The 19,232-nt window shown below is 35.5% G+C and overlaps 1 protein-coding gene across 3 annotated transcripts in view; it reads left to right on the forward strand.

Moving 5' to 3' along the window:
* The window catches only part of CNTLN (centlein), a 315,491-nt gene that overhangs the window by 90,751 nt on the left and 205,508 nt on the right, over positions 1-19,232 (forward strand). For all 3 annotated transcript variants that reach the window (XR_008424205.1, XM_053907969.1, XM_053907970.1), the window contains exons 4-5: positions 12,835-12,969; positions 13,580-13,759. Coding sequence is in view for 2 of the 3 variants with exons in the window: in XM_053907969.1 (XP_053763944.1) it covers positions 12,835-12,969; positions 13,580-13,759 (315 nt within the window). In the remaining variant the exon portion in view is untranslated. The remainder of the gene's footprint in view (positions 1-12,834; positions 12,970-13,579; positions 13,760-19,232) is intronic.

Raw genomic sequence — 19,232 nt, forward strand, 5'->3', positions numbered from 1 at the left:
AGTTTTGGGGTTTGTTCTTCTTTTTCTTGCTTCTATAGGTTTAAGGTTAGGTTGTAATTGAAATTTTTCTTGCTTCTTGATGGAAGCCTATATTCTTATGAACTTCCCTCTTACAACTGCTTTTGCTACATCCCAAAGATTTTGGATGGTTATGTTTTCATTTTCATTTATCATCATGTAGTTTTTGATTTCCTCTTTGAATTCTTGGTTGACCCATTCACTGTTTAGTAGCGTGTTATGTAACTTTCATGTACTTATGTTGTTTCCAGGTTTTTTCTTTTTTTTAACGTTTATTTATTTTAGAGAGAGAGAGACACAATGTGATTGGGGTAGGGGCAGAGAGAGAGGGAGACATAGAATCTGAAGCAGGCTCCAGGCTTCGAGCTGTCAGCACAGAGCAAGACGCAGGGCTCGAACTCACAAACCTTGACATCATGACCTGAACCAAAGTTGAATGGTTAACCAACTGATCCATGAAGACACCCCTTTCCAGATTTTTTTCTTAAGGTTCTTTTCTTGTTTCATAGCATTGTCGTCAGAAAAGATGCATGGTATGACTTCGATTCTTTGAATTTGTTGAGACTTGATTTGCGGCCTAATATGTGATCTGTTCTGGAGAACGTCCCATGTGCATTTGAAAATGGTGTGTATTGTGTTGTTTTAGGCTGGAATGTTTTGAATGTATGTTAGATCCATCTGGTTGATTTTCTGTTTGGATGATCTATCCATCGATGTAAGTGGGGTGCTAAAGTCCCCTATTATTATTGTATTACTATTGATTATTTCCTTTATGTTTGTTGTTATTAGCAGCTTTATGTGTTTGGCTGATTCCATGTTGTGTGCATAAATATTTACAAATGTTATATATTCTTGTTGGGTTGTGTCCTTTATGATTATATAGTGTTCTTGTTTGTCTCTTACTACATTCTTTGTTTTAAAGTCTATTTTGTTCAAGTATTGCTACCCAACTTTCTTTTCAATTCCATTTACATGATACATGTTTTTCCATGTCTTTACTTTCAATCTACATGTGTCTTCAGTTCTGAAATGAGTCTCCTATCGGCAGCCTATGGGTGGGTCTTGCTTTTTTATCCAGTCTGTCATCCTATGTCTTTTGATTAGAGTGTTTAGTTAATTTACATTCAAAGTAATTGTTGATAGGTATGTACTTATTGCTATTTTGTTACTTGCTTTATGGTTGTTTTGTAGTTCTTTTCTATTCTTCTCTTGCTCTTTTCTCTCACAATTTGCTGGCTTTCTTTGGTGATATACTTGGATTCCTTTCTCTGCATTTTTTTCATATCTGTTATGGTGTTTGATTTGTGGTTACCCTTAGGTTATATATCTAATACCATAAGGTATATAACATTTTGTGCATATAGCAGTTTATATTATATTGATTGTCACTTATGTTTGAACTCATTTGTTTCTTCTCTGTCCTGCCAAATTTTAGGTACATTGTGTCATACTTCACATCCTTTTATTTTGTGAATCCCTTGACTGAATTTTACAGATGTACTCATTTTTATTGCTTTTGTGCATCCTACTTTTCTTACTCCTAGCTATGGCCTTTCCTTACCATTCAGTGAGTCCCCTTTAACATTTCTTACAGGCTGGTTTCGTGGTGATGAATTCTTTTAACATTTTTTATCTGGGAAGCTCTTGGTCTCTCCTTCTGTTCTGAATGATAGATTTCTAGATAGAATATTTATGGCTGCAGGTTTTTTTCTTTCAGCACTTTGAATATATCATGCCACTCCCTTCTGACCTGAAAAGTTTCTGCTAAAATCAGCTGATAGCCTTATGGGGTTTCCCTTGTATTAACTGTTTTCACTTGCTGCTTTTTAAATTCTCTATATAATTACTTTTTGCCATTTTTATTATTACATGTCATTGTGTGGACCTCGTTGAATTGATTTTGTTGGGGGCTCTCTGTGCCTCATGGGTCTGGATCTCTGTTTCCTTCCCCAGATTTGGGCAGCTTTGAGCTGTTATTTCTTCAAATAAAAATTCTGTCCCCTTTTTTCTCTCTTCTTCTAGGATCCCTATAATAGGAATGTTATTACACTTGATGGAGTTGCTGAGTTCCCTCAGCATTGTATTATTATTTTTTGCTCTCCCTACTGTTCAGCTTCATTACTATCCATTACTCTTTCCTCCAGATCTCTGATTTGTTCATCTTCTTCCTCTAGTCTCCTGTTTATACCATCTAGTGTATTTTTAATTTTAGTTATTGAGTTCTTCTTCTCTGTTTGGTTCTTTTTTATGTTGTTTGTCTCTTTCTTAAGGGTCTCACTGAGGTCCTCCACTCCCACTCTTTTTTCAAGTCCATTGAGTATCTTTATGATCATTACTTTAAATTCTCTATCAGGCATATCACTCATCTCCATTTCATTTAGGTTTCTTGCTGTGATTTTGTCCTATTATTTTATCTGGGACATATTCCTCTGTCTCCTCATTTTGTCTATCTCTCTGTGTCTGTTTGTATGTATTAAGAAAGTCAGCTACATTTCTTGCTCTTGAAGTAGTGGCCTTATAAAGAAGTCTCGTAGAGCCCTGCAGTGCATTGTCCCCTGGTCACAAGAACCTGGCTCTTCAAAGGAGTCTCTTAGGTGTGGTGCTTGTGTCCTATTGTTGTGGCTGAACCTCTTTTGCCTTTCAGTCCAGTTGTCTGCCGTGGTTCTCTTTGCCTGTTATTGGCAGGATTTGGTCCCTGTGTTGTTGTTGAGCCAGTCTTGGGGCCACCTTGGACTTGAGTTGAGTCAGACTAGGCATTTGCCAGAGATGTAGTAGCACTGAACTCAGATTGCTTTCCCTATATTGTTCCCTGAGAAGCTTTCACTGCTGAGGACCTGCAGTCAAACCGGATTATCTTCTCCCAATCCACTGCTGGGGCTCCAGCCCCTGGTGTGTGTGGTTCTTCCCCTCTCCTTGGAACAGTAGTAACTTTGGAGTGGTACTGGCTCCTATTCAGTCTACTGACACATTGCTAGGCTTGTGGTACTGCTTTTGATAGGCTCCTGCTAAGGATGTATTGGAAGGGACAGGTCTGCAGGAGAACAAGGGGGCAGGGAGCACAGTGTTAGCAAGGTTTGTACAGGTCTGCTGTGCAAGGGGACCTGGAGCTGCTTTAGAAAATGGCTGTAGGATTAGAGGGGTTGAGTCCATAGGAGAATGTGGGGGCAGGGCACACAGAGTGCCAGCAAGGTCCAAACCTGTCCATTGGAGGAGGGGACCCACAGCTGCCCAGAATGCCTGCCAAGGTTGGAGGGTGTAGATCCACAAAATCATGGTTGGGGGGTGAGTAGGGAGGGAGATGTGTGCTGTTAGCAATCTAGGTGGAGAGTTTTGGGGCAACACTGATTCCAGCAGGTTTCTGTATCTCTAGGCTGGTGGAGAGAGAAATGGCACCAGCTAACTCCTTTGTTCCTGGAGAAGTCTCCCAAAGATCTCTGCCCCTCCAGCACAGCCTCTGAGATTAGTAAAGAAATCTTTTCCCAAATACCCCAGACATTTTTCAAATGCTGCTTCTGGGCTGTATCTCTGCGGGCCTCTTTGTTGTGCTGTCTCTAAGGTGGGGAATCAGTTTCCTCTTGCCCTCTTGGCTCTCCTAGAGCCAAGCCTGATGGTTTTTAAAGTTCCAGATGTTAAGCCCCACTGATTGTAAGAACTCATGAAATTATGCCCCTCTGTTTTTTGAAGCCAAATGTTATAGGGATTGTCTTCCCCGTGTAGGTTCCCTGCACCTGGTATGAGGTTCTGTTTGTTTGGTCTCTCTAATACTGCAGAGTCTGTCCCTCCCACTTACAGCCCTCTTGGTCCTTTTAGCTCCCAACCACATCTCTGCCCTTCCTACCTTCTTAAATGTAACCTCTTCTCTGAATTTAGCTGTGGAAAGTCTGTTCTGCCAATCTTCAGGTTATTTTCTGGGTTATTTACATTGATATGGATGTTATCTAATTGTATTTGTGGGACAAGGTGAGCATAGGATTCTCCTATATTACCATATTCCCTGGAAGTGAGTTTTGACTCAATCTATATACATCTTTACCTTTTTTTTTTTAAGTTTATTTATTTATCTTTGAGCAAGATGGGGGGAGAAAGAGTCCATGCACCCATGCATGGGAGAGAGACAGAGACAGAGAGAGAGAGAGAGAGAGAGAGAGAGAGAGAATCCCAAGCAGGCTCTGTGCTGTCAGCATGGAGCCTGACATGGGGCTCAATATTGCAAACCGTGAGATTATGACCCAAGCCAAAATCAAGAGTCAGACACTTAATCAACTGAGCCACCCAGGTACCCACATCTTTACTTTTTTCAAGGTAGGTTTATCCCATCTGCATTTCTTGATATAACATACTTATTTGGTCTTTGTTCTATGACTAAACTTATGCTTTCTGTTTTTAATGTTTTCTTAGCTTTTTACATTTGCTGTATTTTTCATTTGTGTATGTTTGTGGGTATGTGTGTGCATGCATTTTTGTGTTGATAGTTTGGGAGGTTTAGAGTCTATATCAGTTCTTTTCATGACTAAGTTTATTACTTTATATTTAATGATATACTTCTTAATTCTAACATATTCTGAAAAAACTATATAATACACCTCAACTGCACACTGTATGATAAGAAAATTTGTATATTTTTATTTATTCACGTGTTTTTTTTTCCCTGAATTTTAAAGTGAATTTGCAGAGAGTAAAAGACCTGTATGTTGAAAACTATAGAAAGCTTATGAAGGAAATTGAAGAAGATACAAAGAAATGGAAAAACATTCCATGCTCATGGATTGGAAGAATAAATGTTATTAAAATGTCAATACTACCCAAAGCTATCTACACATTCAATGCAATCCCAATCAAAATTGCACCAGCATTCCTCTCAAAGCTAGAACAAGCAATCCTAAAATTTGTATGGAACCACAAAAGACCCAGAATAGCCAAAGTAATTTTGAAGAAGAAGACCAAAGTGGGAGGTATCACAATCCCAGACTTTAGCCTCTACTACAAAGCTGTAATCATCAAGACAGTATGATTACAGACACAAAAACAGACACATAGACCAATGGCATAGAATAGAGACCCCAGAATTGGACCCACAAAAGTATGGCCAACTAGTCTTTGACAAAGCAGGAAAGAATATCTAATGGAAAAAAGATAGTCTCTTTAACAAATAGTGCTGGGAGAACTGGACAGCAACATACAGAAGAATGAAACTAGACCACTTTCTTACACCATTCACAAAAATAAACTCAAAATGGATGAAGAACCTGAATGTGAGACAGGAAACCATCAAAACCCTAGAGGAGAAAGCAGGAAAAAACCTCTCTGACCTCAGCCGCAGCAATTTCTTACTTAACACATCCCCAAAGGCAAGAGAATTAAAAAGCAAAAATGAACTATTGGGACCTCATCAAGATAAAAAGGTTCGACACTGCAAAGGAAACAATCAGCAAAACGAAAAGGCAACTGACGGAATGGGAAAAGATATTTGCAAATGACATATCGGACAAAGGGCTAGTATCCAAAATCTATAAAGAACTCACCAAACTCCACACCTGAAAAACAAATAATCCAGTGAAGAAATGGGCAGAAGACATGAATAGACACTTCTCTAAAGAAGACATCCAGATGGCCAGCAGACACATGAAAAGATGTTCAACGTCACTCCTCATCAGGGAAATACAAATCAAAACCACACTGAGATACCACCTTGTGCCAGGAAAAGTGGCTAAAATGAACAAATCAGGAGACTATAGATGCTGGCGAGGATGTGGAGAAACAGGAACCCTCTTGCACTGTTGGTGGGAATGCAAACTGGTGCAGCCACACTGGAAAACAGTGTGGAGGTTCCTCAAACAATTAAAAAATAGATCTACCCTATGACCCAGCCATAGCACTGCTAGGAATTTACCCAAGGAATACAGGAGTGCTGATGCATAGGGGCACTTGTACCCCAATGTTTATAGCAGCACTTTCAAGAATAGCCAAAGTATGGAAAGAGCCTAAATGTCCATCAACTGACGAATGGATAAAGAAGATGTGATTTATATATACAATGGAATACTGCTTGGCAATGAGAAAGAATGAAATCTGGCCATTTGTAGCAACGTGGATGGAACTGGAGGGTATTACGCTAAGTGAAATCAGTCAGGCAGAGAAAGATACCATATGTTTTCACTCATATGTGGATCCTGAGAAACTTAACAGAAGACCAGGGGGAGGGGAAGGGGGGAAAAAGTTGCAGAGAGGAAGGGAGGCAAACCATAAGACTCTTAAATACTGAGAACAAACTGACGGTTGATGGGGGGGGGGGGCGGAGAGAAGGGAAAGTGGGTGATGGGCATTGAGGAGGGCACCTGTTGGGATGAGCACTGGGTGTTATATGGAAACCAATTTGACATAAATTATATTTAATATAAAAAACAAAAAATAAATAAAAGCATCAGGCTAAAAAAATAAAATGTTCTCACTTTAAAAGCAAAAAAAAAAAAAAAAAGAAGTCTGGACATAGCTAGATTGTTCAGTATCTCATGGTTGTACTCAGGGTCTCCTTTTGGCTTGCTCTTATCTGGAGGCTTGATTTGGGAAAAATCTGCTTCTAAGCTCATTCAGGTTGCTGACAGTATCCATGTCTTTGTAATTTTAAGACTGAAGTCCTAAATGGGGCCAAACTCTGTATTAGTCAGGGTTCTTCAGAGAAGCAGAAGTGATAGAGGTATATGCATATGTGTATGTATCTACCTATATCTGTCTTTCTAGAAAGAGAGATTGATTCGAAGGCATTGGCTCATGCAGTTTGGGGCTGGCAAGTGTGATTTATGCAAGACTGGCTGGCAGGGTGGAGGCCCAGGAAGAGTTGATTTTGCAACTCAATCAGAAAGCATTCTGGAGGCAGAATTCCTTCTTCCTCAGAAGACTATAGCCCTTTGTTTTATCATCTTCAGTTGACTGGATGAAGCCCAGGCACATTATGGAGAGGTTATCTGCTTAACTCAAAGTCACTGATTTAAATATTAATCATACCTGAAAAATATGTTCACAGCAACATCTAGACTTGTGTTTTATCAAAAACTTGATACCATGGGGAGCCTGGGTGGCTCAGTTGATTGGGCTTTTGACTTCAGCTCAGGTCAGGATCTCACAGTTCATGGGTTCGAACCCTGTGTTGGGCTCTGTGCTGACGGCCAAGAGCCTGGAGCCTGCTTCCAATTCTGTGTCTCCCCCTCTAACCCTCCCCTGCTTGCACTCTGTCTCTCTCTCTCTCTCTTTCTCAAAAATAAAAATAAACATTAAAAAGAAATTTAAAAAAAACTAGATACCATGGGTACTATGGCATATGCAAGTTGACACTTAAAATTAACTAAATGGGTAAAAAGTAGTGAGGTGGATAGGCCTTTACTGTGAGGTTTTCTGTTTATCTGGCTAGGGCTTAGGCTGTGTTTACCGTTTGCTGTAGTTGTATGTTTCAGAGGCTAAACTTTGTTTTGTTGTCCTTTTTTTGGGTTTTTCTACAAGCTTCTTAAGTACTGTCTGAGATGCACAGTTTTTTTTTTTCCATTGTGTTCCCTTGTTATACAGAAGCCCTATTGGTATGGTGGTCCAGTGTCAGGGGGAGATGAAGTATTCTATACTCTGATTAGGTTTCAATCTTTTAGTGAGCTTGTGTCCCTACAATGTGACCTTCACAAGTGCTTCTGTTTCTCCCCCCTCCCTTGGATTAATAGGAAGGCTAGAGGGTGTTGGAGTTAGGTATTTCCCTTTAGCCAGGTTGATTTGGCTCTGGTGAAAGTCACCTAAAATTGGGCTTTTTTGGGCTTTTTAACTGTTAAAACTTGTCTACTTTGATCCTCCAGCAATCTGTTAATTACAGATTAGATATTTCTACCCTGGTAGTGGTTTCCATGGATTTTACTGCTCCTGGGCTCCTGCTCTGGTATATTGCCATTCTCTTTATATATCTATCTGTTTCTCTAGTTTTTGGAACAGCAGTTTGCTCTATGTCCCCAATTCTCTGGTAGATCCAAAAAGAGTTTTTGAGTTTTAATTAGTTCAACTTTTTCCATGTTGTGTAATCAGGAGAGATGACTTCCAAGTGCCTAACATGCTTGAGTGGAACTTGGAAGTTTCTCCATTGTGTTTTTATTAAGTAGCTCTTAATTTTTAAGACTTACAGCCTGTGGAATAGGGTTAACACTTAAGGATGACGATTCCGGGGGTACTTGGGTGGCTCAGTCAGTTAAGAGTCTGACTCTTGATTTTGGCTTAGGTCATGATCTCACGGTTTATGAGTTCAAGCCCTGCATCAGGCTCTGTGCTGACAGCATGGAACCTGTTTGGAATTCTCTTTCCCCCTCTGCTCCTTGCAGAGCACATGTGCATTCTCTCTCTCTCTCAAAATAAATAAATAAACTTAAAAAAATAACAATTCCTATAGCTTATTTAAGTCTTACTTAGGTATCCAGTCAAATTTCTAGGAAGTTGTGTGCATGCCGCACACACACACACATACTCACACACACAATTTTTTAGCTGGTTGCAGAAAAAACTTTCATAAGAGTGCAATCTAATATTATAACTTATATTTTATTGATGATAGTGTAAAATATTGCCTGTAACTTTTTTGATAAGATACTGTCTTAGCTTTGTCACAAATAGTTATAAAATAAATCATGTAATAAATTCCCCTTCTAGTATTACATTAGATAACTCTGCTAACAGCCTAGTATATTGTATTTGATTAGATGATGATTGTTCTTTAATGTTATATCCCTGCCCCCACCCTTTTTTTTTTTCTTTTACCTTATAGGAAGCTCAGAAATAAGTTTTGGTTCTCAGTTACAGTTAGATCTCTTACCTTTTCCTTTTTCTCACTTTACCGTTGTTTTAGTTGTTATGGCTTCATAACTTGTGTTTTTTATTAAAACTTTCATGCCTACTTGAAAGTAGGTCATATAAATAATACATTAACTATGTTGAAGTATTGCTCGATAGAATTTTAGGTCTTATGCTGCTGCCCCTCCTTTCCCCTTTTTTCTGCGTCATACTCTTTATCATCCTCATCTTATTCCATAGACTTCTCTTGACCATGATGTGAATTATTCATTTCATGTCTTATCCATAATAAATTATTTGTTCCAGACATATTTTCTCTTGTCACCCTTTATGGTTTATGGTTCCTCAGCGTTCTATTTGCTAGTTTAATATTAACTCAAGCCATACCATTCAAAATGTACTCTATCCAGAGAAGTTTGTTGAAAAGTTTCATTAAGCTAAATTTTAAAATGAACTGTAGCTGTATATACCTGTGATTTCATTATTTAAAGTAGATCTCGAAGAGCATATTTTATTAGGAAAATATTTTGCGTTATACAAAATTTCATAGTTCTAGAAAGGTTTGATTTATTGGTTGTCTTTCATTGAGAGTGCATCTTTGTCTTAATTATTACTTTCATGATTATTTAACATAATATCAGATTTATCAAACTATAAGAATATTGATAGTTTGGGTTAACTAATTTCTCACTGCATTATACTTCTTTATTTAAAAATTAAGTCTATGTTTGTCCTTGTTGATTGTTAAATTCACTCAAATGCCAGAATTCAAATTATTAAATAATTGTTATGAAAGGGCTTGCTGGTGGTGTTTAAGTTGTCAGTTCCTGTTAAGGTTAGCTGACATGAATGGACAAACCCTTCTAAAACTTAAATCATTTGCTTCAGTGTTCTTTCCTTCCTAAAGTCTAAATAATTTCCAGAATAGATGAAGATGCTCAAGTTTTGTCAGTTCTCTTTTCAAAGGAGAGGTCTCTAGATAGCCTGTAAATAGTCTTAGTGTTCACATGATTGAATTTTTCATTCTATGTCAATGTCATTCATAAACCTTTACTAATCTGTTTTGGAAAACATTATGAGTACATAGATAGTGTGTAATGTGTCAAATTAATAATATGGGCAAGACAGAAATCTAGAAAAGGCAGAAATTACTGTAACATTTGGGGAAGCCTTCATGGGGAGAGGTGGAAATTGAATCTTGAAGGAGGTAACATTTAGATGAGAATAGAAAAATGGGCTATGAGTTGTGGATGGACCACATTTATGCATCTATTTTTAAGCTGTTTGATTGATGTCAGGCACACCTTGATATGCCCTAACAATTCAAATGGGAAACAAAAATTAAAACTATGTTGAAGAGCCGTGTATACCTACTGGATTTGTAAAAAATACCATGCCTGAGAGTCAAGTGTTGGTGTAGATGTGGAACTGAGAGAACACTTGAAGTGCTTGTAGCCTATGACTTAGCAGTTTTACCCCCAAATATATTCTTAAGCAATGTTTTTCAAACTTTTATTAATATGACCCGTACACTGAAAAAAATACATTTTCCCTAATGACCCCAGTGCACCCACAATGAAATAAAAATTTCATATAATAATAGTTCTTACTATGTGTAATAAAGGTAAAATATAATAAAGTATGTATCAAATATGAATTTCATAATATTTAAATAAAACAAATCAAAAACAAAAAAATTAAGAGCAATTTAATGTGTCTGCTTCTTTCATAATTCTATTCCTTTGGTATAGTTTTTTTGCTAAGAATTTATGCTTACGTTTTTGATATTTTCTATTGTATTCTATTCCAGTTTTTAAAAATGCTGATTGTGATGACTAAATTGATTTAATGACCCATTACTCGATTGCAATCTGTAGTTTGGAAAATACTGCTTGGGAGAAATTCTTGCTCATCTGTATCAGGAGACATGTTTAAGAGTGTTTATAGCAGCATTGTTTGTATACCCCTTTTCCCAAAATGGGAAGCAGCTGAAATATACACTGACAAGAGATAGATAAATATATTATAGTATATTTATATAATAGAATAATACTATACACTAAGGTAATTGAATTGCAGCTACACCTATCAATATGGATGAATTTGGGAACATATGTTGAGCAAAAAATAGCAAATCACAGAATATGTGTAGTATGATTTAATTTGTATAAAGTTCAAAAGTAAGGTAAACTGTATAATATATCAAAAAGGGATATTTATGTCTCCAAACTATAAAGAAAGGTCAGACAAGGATAAAACCAAAATTGTAAGACAGTGCTTTGCCCTGAAGGCTATAGAAATGTCAGAGGATCAGGGGACCTACAGAGGACTTCAAAGGCAATGGTAGAGTTGTGTGTCTTAATTGAGTGGTTGTGGATACAAGGCTGCTCTTTTTACTCTGCTCTTAATACCTTTATATATATTTATCACATTATTTTTGTATGTATCCAGTATTTAAAATATTTTTAATTTGAATTAAATCAACAGTTAACATTACAGCTTAAAAAATTGGAATATAGTAGATACCCTCACTTCATTCCTAAGACTTACCCCATTTTTCATCCTATCCCTGAACCTCATCCTAAGTTTCAGTTCATCCTCATGTCATTTGGAGCATATTTAATAAGGAGCAAATATGGGAGTACAAAATAAATTGTTATTTAAGGATCAGATGAGCATCAGTGATAGATAAGAGATGGAATGAAGGTCAGGGGTTTCTGGTGAGCATACCAGTTAATAACAGAACAGCATGTTGTATCTTGATATGTCTTCTTGGTTGATAGGCAGACGGGGCTTTGGGAAAAGGTACTGTTAAGAATGACCTGGAGGTTTTCAAAAAGTGTATAAGCATGTAATGGATGCTTAATAAATGTTAGTTGAAAAAAATGAACAAAAGTTGGCTTGACGAAGGTTGAAGAAGTATAGAAAGAGATAGTATAAGGATATGGATTTCAGTTTTACCATGTTAGTTTAAGGTTCCAGCAGATAATCCAAGTGGAGGTATTATATAAAAAGTTGCAAATGTGGCATTAGTGATTGGGAGAGAGTCAAAGCTGCATTGTAGATTATTCTCTCAGACAGAGATGAGACAAAAAGCCAAGAGTGGGTAAATTTTCTGAGAGGAAAACTGTAGAAGTAAGAGGGAAATTAAGAATTGAGTCATGGACACATCCTGTGATTACGTGTTATTTAGGTATCTCTGGCAGGTAAAAAAGGACATTCAGTTAAAAATTATGGCAGTTTGGGGGCGCCTGGGTGGCGCAGTCGGTTAAGCCTCCGACTTCAGCCAGGTCACGATCTCGCGGTCCGTGAGTTCGAGCCCCGCGTCGGGCTCTGGGCTGATGGCTCAGAGCCTGGAGCCTGTTTCTGATTCTGTGTCTCCCTCTCTCTCTGCCCCTCCCCCTTTCATGCTCTGTCTCTCTCTGTCCCAAAAATAAATAAAAAAAAAAAAAACAAAAACAAAAAAAAAAAAAGAAAGAAAAAAAAAATTATGGCAGTTTGAATATTCTGAATTATTTTCCTACACAGCAAGATATCTTTGGTACGAAAACAGACTTGCCATTTTTCAGTCTTGAAAATTATTTATGCCTTCACACATCTGTAATTGTTTCTTTAAAAAATGTTTTCTTCGAAATCATACTCAAATAAGAGGGTAATTCTTATCTTAGTTACATACACATTTTCTTTGATTGGAATGTTTCATAAAATTTTGTTTTCCTTCTGTTTTGCATCTAAATCCCAAAAATTTACTTTCTGAATGTGGCTTAACATTTGGTATCCAGTTTGTATGTGTCCTTCATCTTAAACTAATAAACAGATACCATACTTGCGCTGTTTACTTGAATATTGATGGGCATGTCACCAGAAATAAGAATTGTGAAAGTAGACATTATTATGAAAGCTAGTTAATCCTAATATTATCAGTCAAAATCTAAAACTTTGTAAATAAAATAATTTTTTCTTAGAAGTACAACTCACCAATAATTGTGATTTTTTTTTCCATAGAGAGAAACAGGACTAAAAAAGGAAATAAATGACCTTGTAAAACGGAAGATTGCCGTTGATGAAGAAAACGTTTTCTTAAGGAAAGAATTCAGCGACTTGCAGAAGAAATTTAAAGATAAAAGTCAGGAAGCTAAGGTGTGTTGGCTTCTACATAGTTTTACAGTACTCTTACTTTGAAGTCCTACTTTCAGCTTTGTCAGCCTTTGTGGCACAGAAAGTGACAAGCTTGGAGGAAAAATTGCCTTAGGCCCTGCTGTACCATACAGTTTTCTCACATGCAAAAACTGAGAAAGATGCTTTAAAGATAAGACTCCAAGCTTTATAACTTTCAGATAAATAGTTAATGATGGAAATGGAGCTAAGAAAGTAGGAGTGTGAATATGTGGCTTCTTGTAATTAGATTCTGATGGGACTGGCATTATTAATTGATAAAACCCAGGTCTGGGAGGATATGTCTGTGTGGGTCTCAAAAATAGCTGGGGACAGCATCAAAGGCAGCTTGATCAATTAATGGGCTCTTTGCAAATGTGTACTCATCAAAGCTGTCATCCAGTGAAAAAATATGACCCATCCACCTGCATGAAAAGAGGCCAATAAAAGTATACAGGTGACCTTGGCCATCAAATATAGAAGAAGCTGCTGTGAGGGTAAAACTGCACAGTTTATATTTGCTGATTAGTTCTCACCTTTTTTTGTTGTTGTTTGTTTTGTTTTGTTTATCGGCCCTTGTGGTACTGTTCTACAGGACACTAAGGAGTGTGTACAGAATAAGGAAGAGCAAAACAGACTGGTTATAAAAACTCTGGAGGAGGAAAATGAGAAATTAAGTACCCGCTGCGCTGACCTGCTAAATGACCTGGAGAAACTGAGGAAGCAAGAAGCACATTGGAGAAAAGAAAAATATAGCATTGATGCAAAAATAAAGGTAGGCAATGAGAATGGAGGGAATAAGAATAATGCCGTTATTTTGAATCCAGCTTCTTATAGGAAGTTTATTACATGTGATTTTCTTTAAATAACAAGTTATATATTCAAATCCACCAGTGGGGACCAGCATTAATTTATATTCCTTCACTTAAGACCCACAGCTTTTTAAAAATTGATGTTGCAAAGCAGGAAACTGACTTCAAATAGTTATCTAAAATGTAATCATTAAAAAATAAAGGCTATAGCATTTTGAAATAAAACATGTTTTGGAAAAACATATTTAGAATCATGAGGTTTGACATTTTTCAGCTAGAGCTTAAATTTATAAATATAGCTAGAATTCATTACAATAGAGTTTTAAGAATGTATTTTCCAGGTCTTTTAAAAAATAAAATGTGAAAAAAGCATAAAAAAGTTGAAAAATACTCATGTGTGTCTTAAAGATGATGCTTTCCTTTGACTTAAAAGGGCCTTATTCATAGTAAAATTTTATTTTCATAGAAGATGAAAGGTACAGTCAATCTTCATAATAGTCTGATATCTTTTTTCATCAGTATTTTTCAAAATAGTACTTTTTTGTGGCTTTCTCTTTGTTTTGAGAATATTTTTGTTAATTTTTTTCCCATCAAATTTCAGGTTTCTCATAGACTTTATTGAAAAGGCTAGAAACAAATTTTCATACTAGTAAATATGATAGTGCCTCTATGTATGCACACATAAAAAGAATATATAACATAAGCACACATACATATATACATATATATGGCTATTAAAGCATACTAAGTATGGATATGTGTGTGTGATTATTTTAGAGGTGAAGGGATGTCTATTTCTGAGTGTGTGAATCAATTTGTTGCACATATTTAAGAAAACACATTAAATCTATTAGTGTACCATCAGGGAGTGACTGAGCCATTGAGAAAATTGAATTCTGGTGCATTTTCTTTCTCAATTTTTATATCAGTTTCTGCTTCCCTGCATCCTTTAAGCTGTGTGGTAGTGCGATAAGGGTAAGTGGCACTTCCTTGTGTTAAGTTCATGGGTACATGATTATTTGATGATAACTCTTCGAATCATTGATGACTGTTTTCCACTTAAATAGTTCATTCTGTGATTGGCTGTGAATTTTGGTTCTGTGACTTTTTTTTTTTAATTGTAGGTTTGGTCTTATTAACTTGTAGACATTTTTTATTTACTCTGGATAGTAATACTTTTATATATATATATATAATTTATATATTATATATATATTTACTTATATATATATATATTAAAATTTATATATTATATATATATTTACTTTTATATATATATATATATATATATATATATATATATATATATATATATTACAAATACTTTCTGTTCCATGACTCTTGAATAAGGTGAATTGGACTTTGAAAAGTTTGTGAATTTGGAAGAGTCTATTTTATTATTTTCTTCTTTATATTCTCTAATGTTTTTGCATTAGGAATCTTAGATGCTAAACCTTTCCCTACCCTAAAGTCTGTAATCTACTTAGAATTTATTTTGGGATATGTTGTTTCACACCATTTATTTAATAGTTAATTGATTTGTGATTCAATCTCTCTCATATCTCAAAGTTTCCATGTGTGTATTGGTTTGTTTCTGGAAATCTTATTATTCTCATGGTTTTAGATATTGTGGTTTTGTAATTTGACTCATTATTTGGCAGGGAAGTCTTCTTCTTTATTCTTATTTTTGTAAGTCCCAAGCCCTGTATGTGCTTCTTCACTGTCTTATAATATTTAAGAACGATTTTATTAGTTTTACTGAAAAATTCTGTTAGGAAGTAGATTGGAATCACACTTAATTTATGAATTAATCTTGGGAGAATTGTGACCCTAACATTCATGTATGTGGAATAAGATGTTACATTCTTAAAATGGCACTGTCCCCTGTTATTCAGTTTATTAATAGCTACTAATATTGTCAAATTGTATAAGGGTAAGTAATATTTTAAATTATATTTTAACTGATTATTTCGGGAAGACAAGACTGTTACTGATTTATTTTATCTTAACCTTCTTTTCAATGATTTTTTTTCAAATTACCTTATTCTAAAAATTTGTACATTTTCTAGATTTTTCTAAGTTACATAATTACATTGCACATTAAGAACACTTTGAATCTTTCTTTCCTTTCTAAAATATTGATTGGCATATCATTCACATTTAATCCATTTAAAGTTCACAGTCCAAGTGCAGTAGTTTTTAGTTTGTGCAGAGTTGTGCAACTATTATCACAATTACTTTTAGAACATTTTCATCGTTTCTTAAAGAAACCCTGTAGCCTTTAGCAATCACTCTGAATTTACCCCCTTTTCTCTGCAACCCTTGATAGCCAGTAAGCTGCTTTCTTTCTCAATATATTTTCTGTTCTAAAATTTCATATAAATGAAATCATAGTGTCTTTTGTGACTGAGTTCTTCTACTTAGAATGTTTTCAGTGTTTATCCATGTTGTAGCATGTTTATCAGTACCACATTCCTTTCTTTGTTGAATAATATTCCATTACATAGATATCCTACATTTTATTTCTTTACCATTAGTAGATGGACATTTGTGTTCTGAATAATGCTGCTATGACTATTTGTGTACAGGATTTCATGTATACATACATGTATTTTTCTTTCTCTTAGGTACATACCAAAGAGTGAGAATACTGGGTCATATTGTAACTGCTTTTAAGTTTTTGAGGAACTTAAGTTTTTGAGGACTGTTTTCAAAAACAGGTGCACCACTTTACATTGTGAACAGTAATGTATGAGAGTTCTGATTTCTTTTTGTGCTCATCAATACTTGTTATTGCCTGTCTTTTTGATTATAGCCATTTCTGTGGATGTTAAGTGATATCTCATTGTGCTTTTCATTTGCGTTTCCCTGATGGCTAATGATGTTGAGCGTCTTTGGATGTGGTATTGGCTATTTGTCTGTTTTTGAAGAAATGCATATATATTCTGCATACAAATCTCTTTTGTGTATACTTCTGGATACACGTCTCTTTTTTGGCTGTATATTTTGAAACTATTTTCTTTAATTCTCGGTGTTGTTTTTCCTTTATTAATGGTGTTTTTAAGCATAAATGTTTTACATTTTGATGATATTTATCTACCCTTTTTTTTTGTTACCCATGCTTTGGTGAGAAATCATTGCCTAGTCTAAGATCAAGAAGATGGAAACCTATGTTTTCTTCTTCGAGTTTTATAGTTTTATATCTTGCATTTAGTTCTTTGATCCATTTTGAGTTCGTTTTTGAATGTGATGTTTGATAGGAATTCAACTTCATTCTTTTGTTATTCAGTTATCCCAGTACCATTTGTTGAAAAAAGCCTAGTCTTCCCCTCACTGCATCTGTTTGGGCATCTTTATTGAGTATCATGGGATTGTAAATAGAAGGATTTTTTCTTAGACCTCAATTCTGTTCCTTTGATTTATACATTTATCCTCATGTCTATGCTACACTATTGATTATTATAGATTTGTAATAGATTTTGCAATTGGGATATGTGTCTCATCCAAATTTTTTCTTCTTTTTTCAATATTAGCTATTCTGGGTCTCTTGCATTTCCACATGGATTTTAGAAACATCTTTTCCATTCTTACAAGAAAAGCAAGCTGGGTTTATTTTGATAGAGATTGCATTGAATTAGAAGATCAATTTGGCAAATACCACTATCTTAGAATACTTTATCTTCTAATCAATCAGTGTGGGGTGTTTCATTATTTTAGGTCTATTTTAATTTTTTTCAATAATGTTTTGTGGTTTTCAGAGTATAATTTTGCACTTCTTTGGGTACATATATTCCTAAAAATTTAATTAATTTTTATGCTATTTTAAGTGGAACTGTTTCTTCATTTCCTTTTTGGGTGGTTTATTCCTACTGTAGAGATCTGTAATTAATTTTATATAGTGATCTTTAAATTTTTTTTTTTTTTTCAACGTTTTTTATTTATTTTTGGGACAGAGAGAGACAGAGCATGAACGGGGGACGGGCAGAGAGAGAGGGAGACACAGAATCGGAAACAGGCTCCAGGCTTCGAGCCACCAGCCCAGAGCCTGACGCGGGGCTCGAACTCACGGACCGCGAGATCGTGACCTGGCTGAAGTCGGAGGCTTAACCGACTGCGCCACCCAGGCGCCCCTATATAGTGATCTTATATCCTGCCACCCTGCTTGATAGGTTGATTCTTCGGGGTTTTCTATATGTAAGATTATGTCATTTATAAGCAGAGATAATTTTACTTCTTCTTTTCCAATCTGGTGCCTTTTATCTCATTTGATTGCCCATTCATTACCCTGCTAGAATCTCTCATATAAAGTTGAATAGAAATAAAAGAGTAGACATCTATGTCTTGTTCCATATCTCATTGGTAAAGGAACCACTCTTTCGCCCTTAAGTATGATAATTGATGTTTGCTCTGAAGTTTTGTTGATAAACTTTATCAGATTGAGGAAGTTTCTTTTGGTTCGTAGTTGTTGAATGTTTTTGTCTTTTATCATGAAGAGGTGTTGGATTCTGGTGAATGCTTTTTCTGTATCTATTGAAATAATATTGTGGTTTTTGTTTTTTATTCTGTTGGTATGATATATTACTTGAATTTTGGATGTTAAACCAACTTTACATTGCTGGGATATTTTTGCCTTTATCTGACTTTGGTATCAAGTCAGATCTTTGGCATCTACTGGCCTTGTAGAATAAATTAGAAAATATTTTCTCCTCATATGTTTTGGAAGAGTTCGAAAAGAATAGGTATTCATTTAAAAAAAAATACTTGGTTCACCAGTTAAAGCCATCTGGTACTAGAATTTTTTATTTTGGGTAGTTTTGATAACTGATTAATAAACCTTTTCAGTTATCATAGGTCTGTTGAGATTTTCTATTTCTTGAGTTAGTTTAGGTGATCTGTGTCTTTCTACATACGTAGGTTATCTAATTTGCTGATGTACAATTGCTTACAGTATTCTCTAATAATCCTTTTTTTATTTCTGTACTAGTGTCCTTACTTTCATTTTTGATTTTAGTTACTTACACCTTTTCTCTTTTTTCTTTGTCATTCTAACTAAAGGTTTGTTAATTTTTTTTAATGTTTATTTTTGAGAGAGAGACAGAGTGGGGGAGGGGCAGAGAGAGAGGGAGACACAGAATCTGAAACAGGCTCCAGGTTCTGAGCTGTCAGCACAGAGCCCCATGCAGGGCTCAAACTCATGAACTGAACCATAAGATCATGATCTGAGCCCAAGTTGGATGCTTAACGGACTGAGCCACCTAGGCTCCCCTAAAGGTTTGTTAATTTTGTTGCTATTTACAAAGAGTCAAATTTTGCTTTAATTGATCATTGTTTTGCTAGCCCCTTTTTAAAAACTTTCCATATTAATTTTTATCATTTCCTTTCTATTCTCTTTGGTTTTACTTTGCTATTTTAATTTGTTTTCTATTTCTTCAAGGT

This window comes from Panthera pardus, unplaced genomic scaffold, assembly GCF_024362965.1.
Source record: "Panthera pardus isolate Hobbes unplaced genomic scaffold, ASM2436296v1 HiC_scaffold_20, whole genome shotgun sequence".
Taxonomy (NCBI): domain Eukaryota; kingdom Metazoa; phylum Chordata; class Mammalia; order Carnivora; family Felidae; genus Panthera; species Panthera pardus.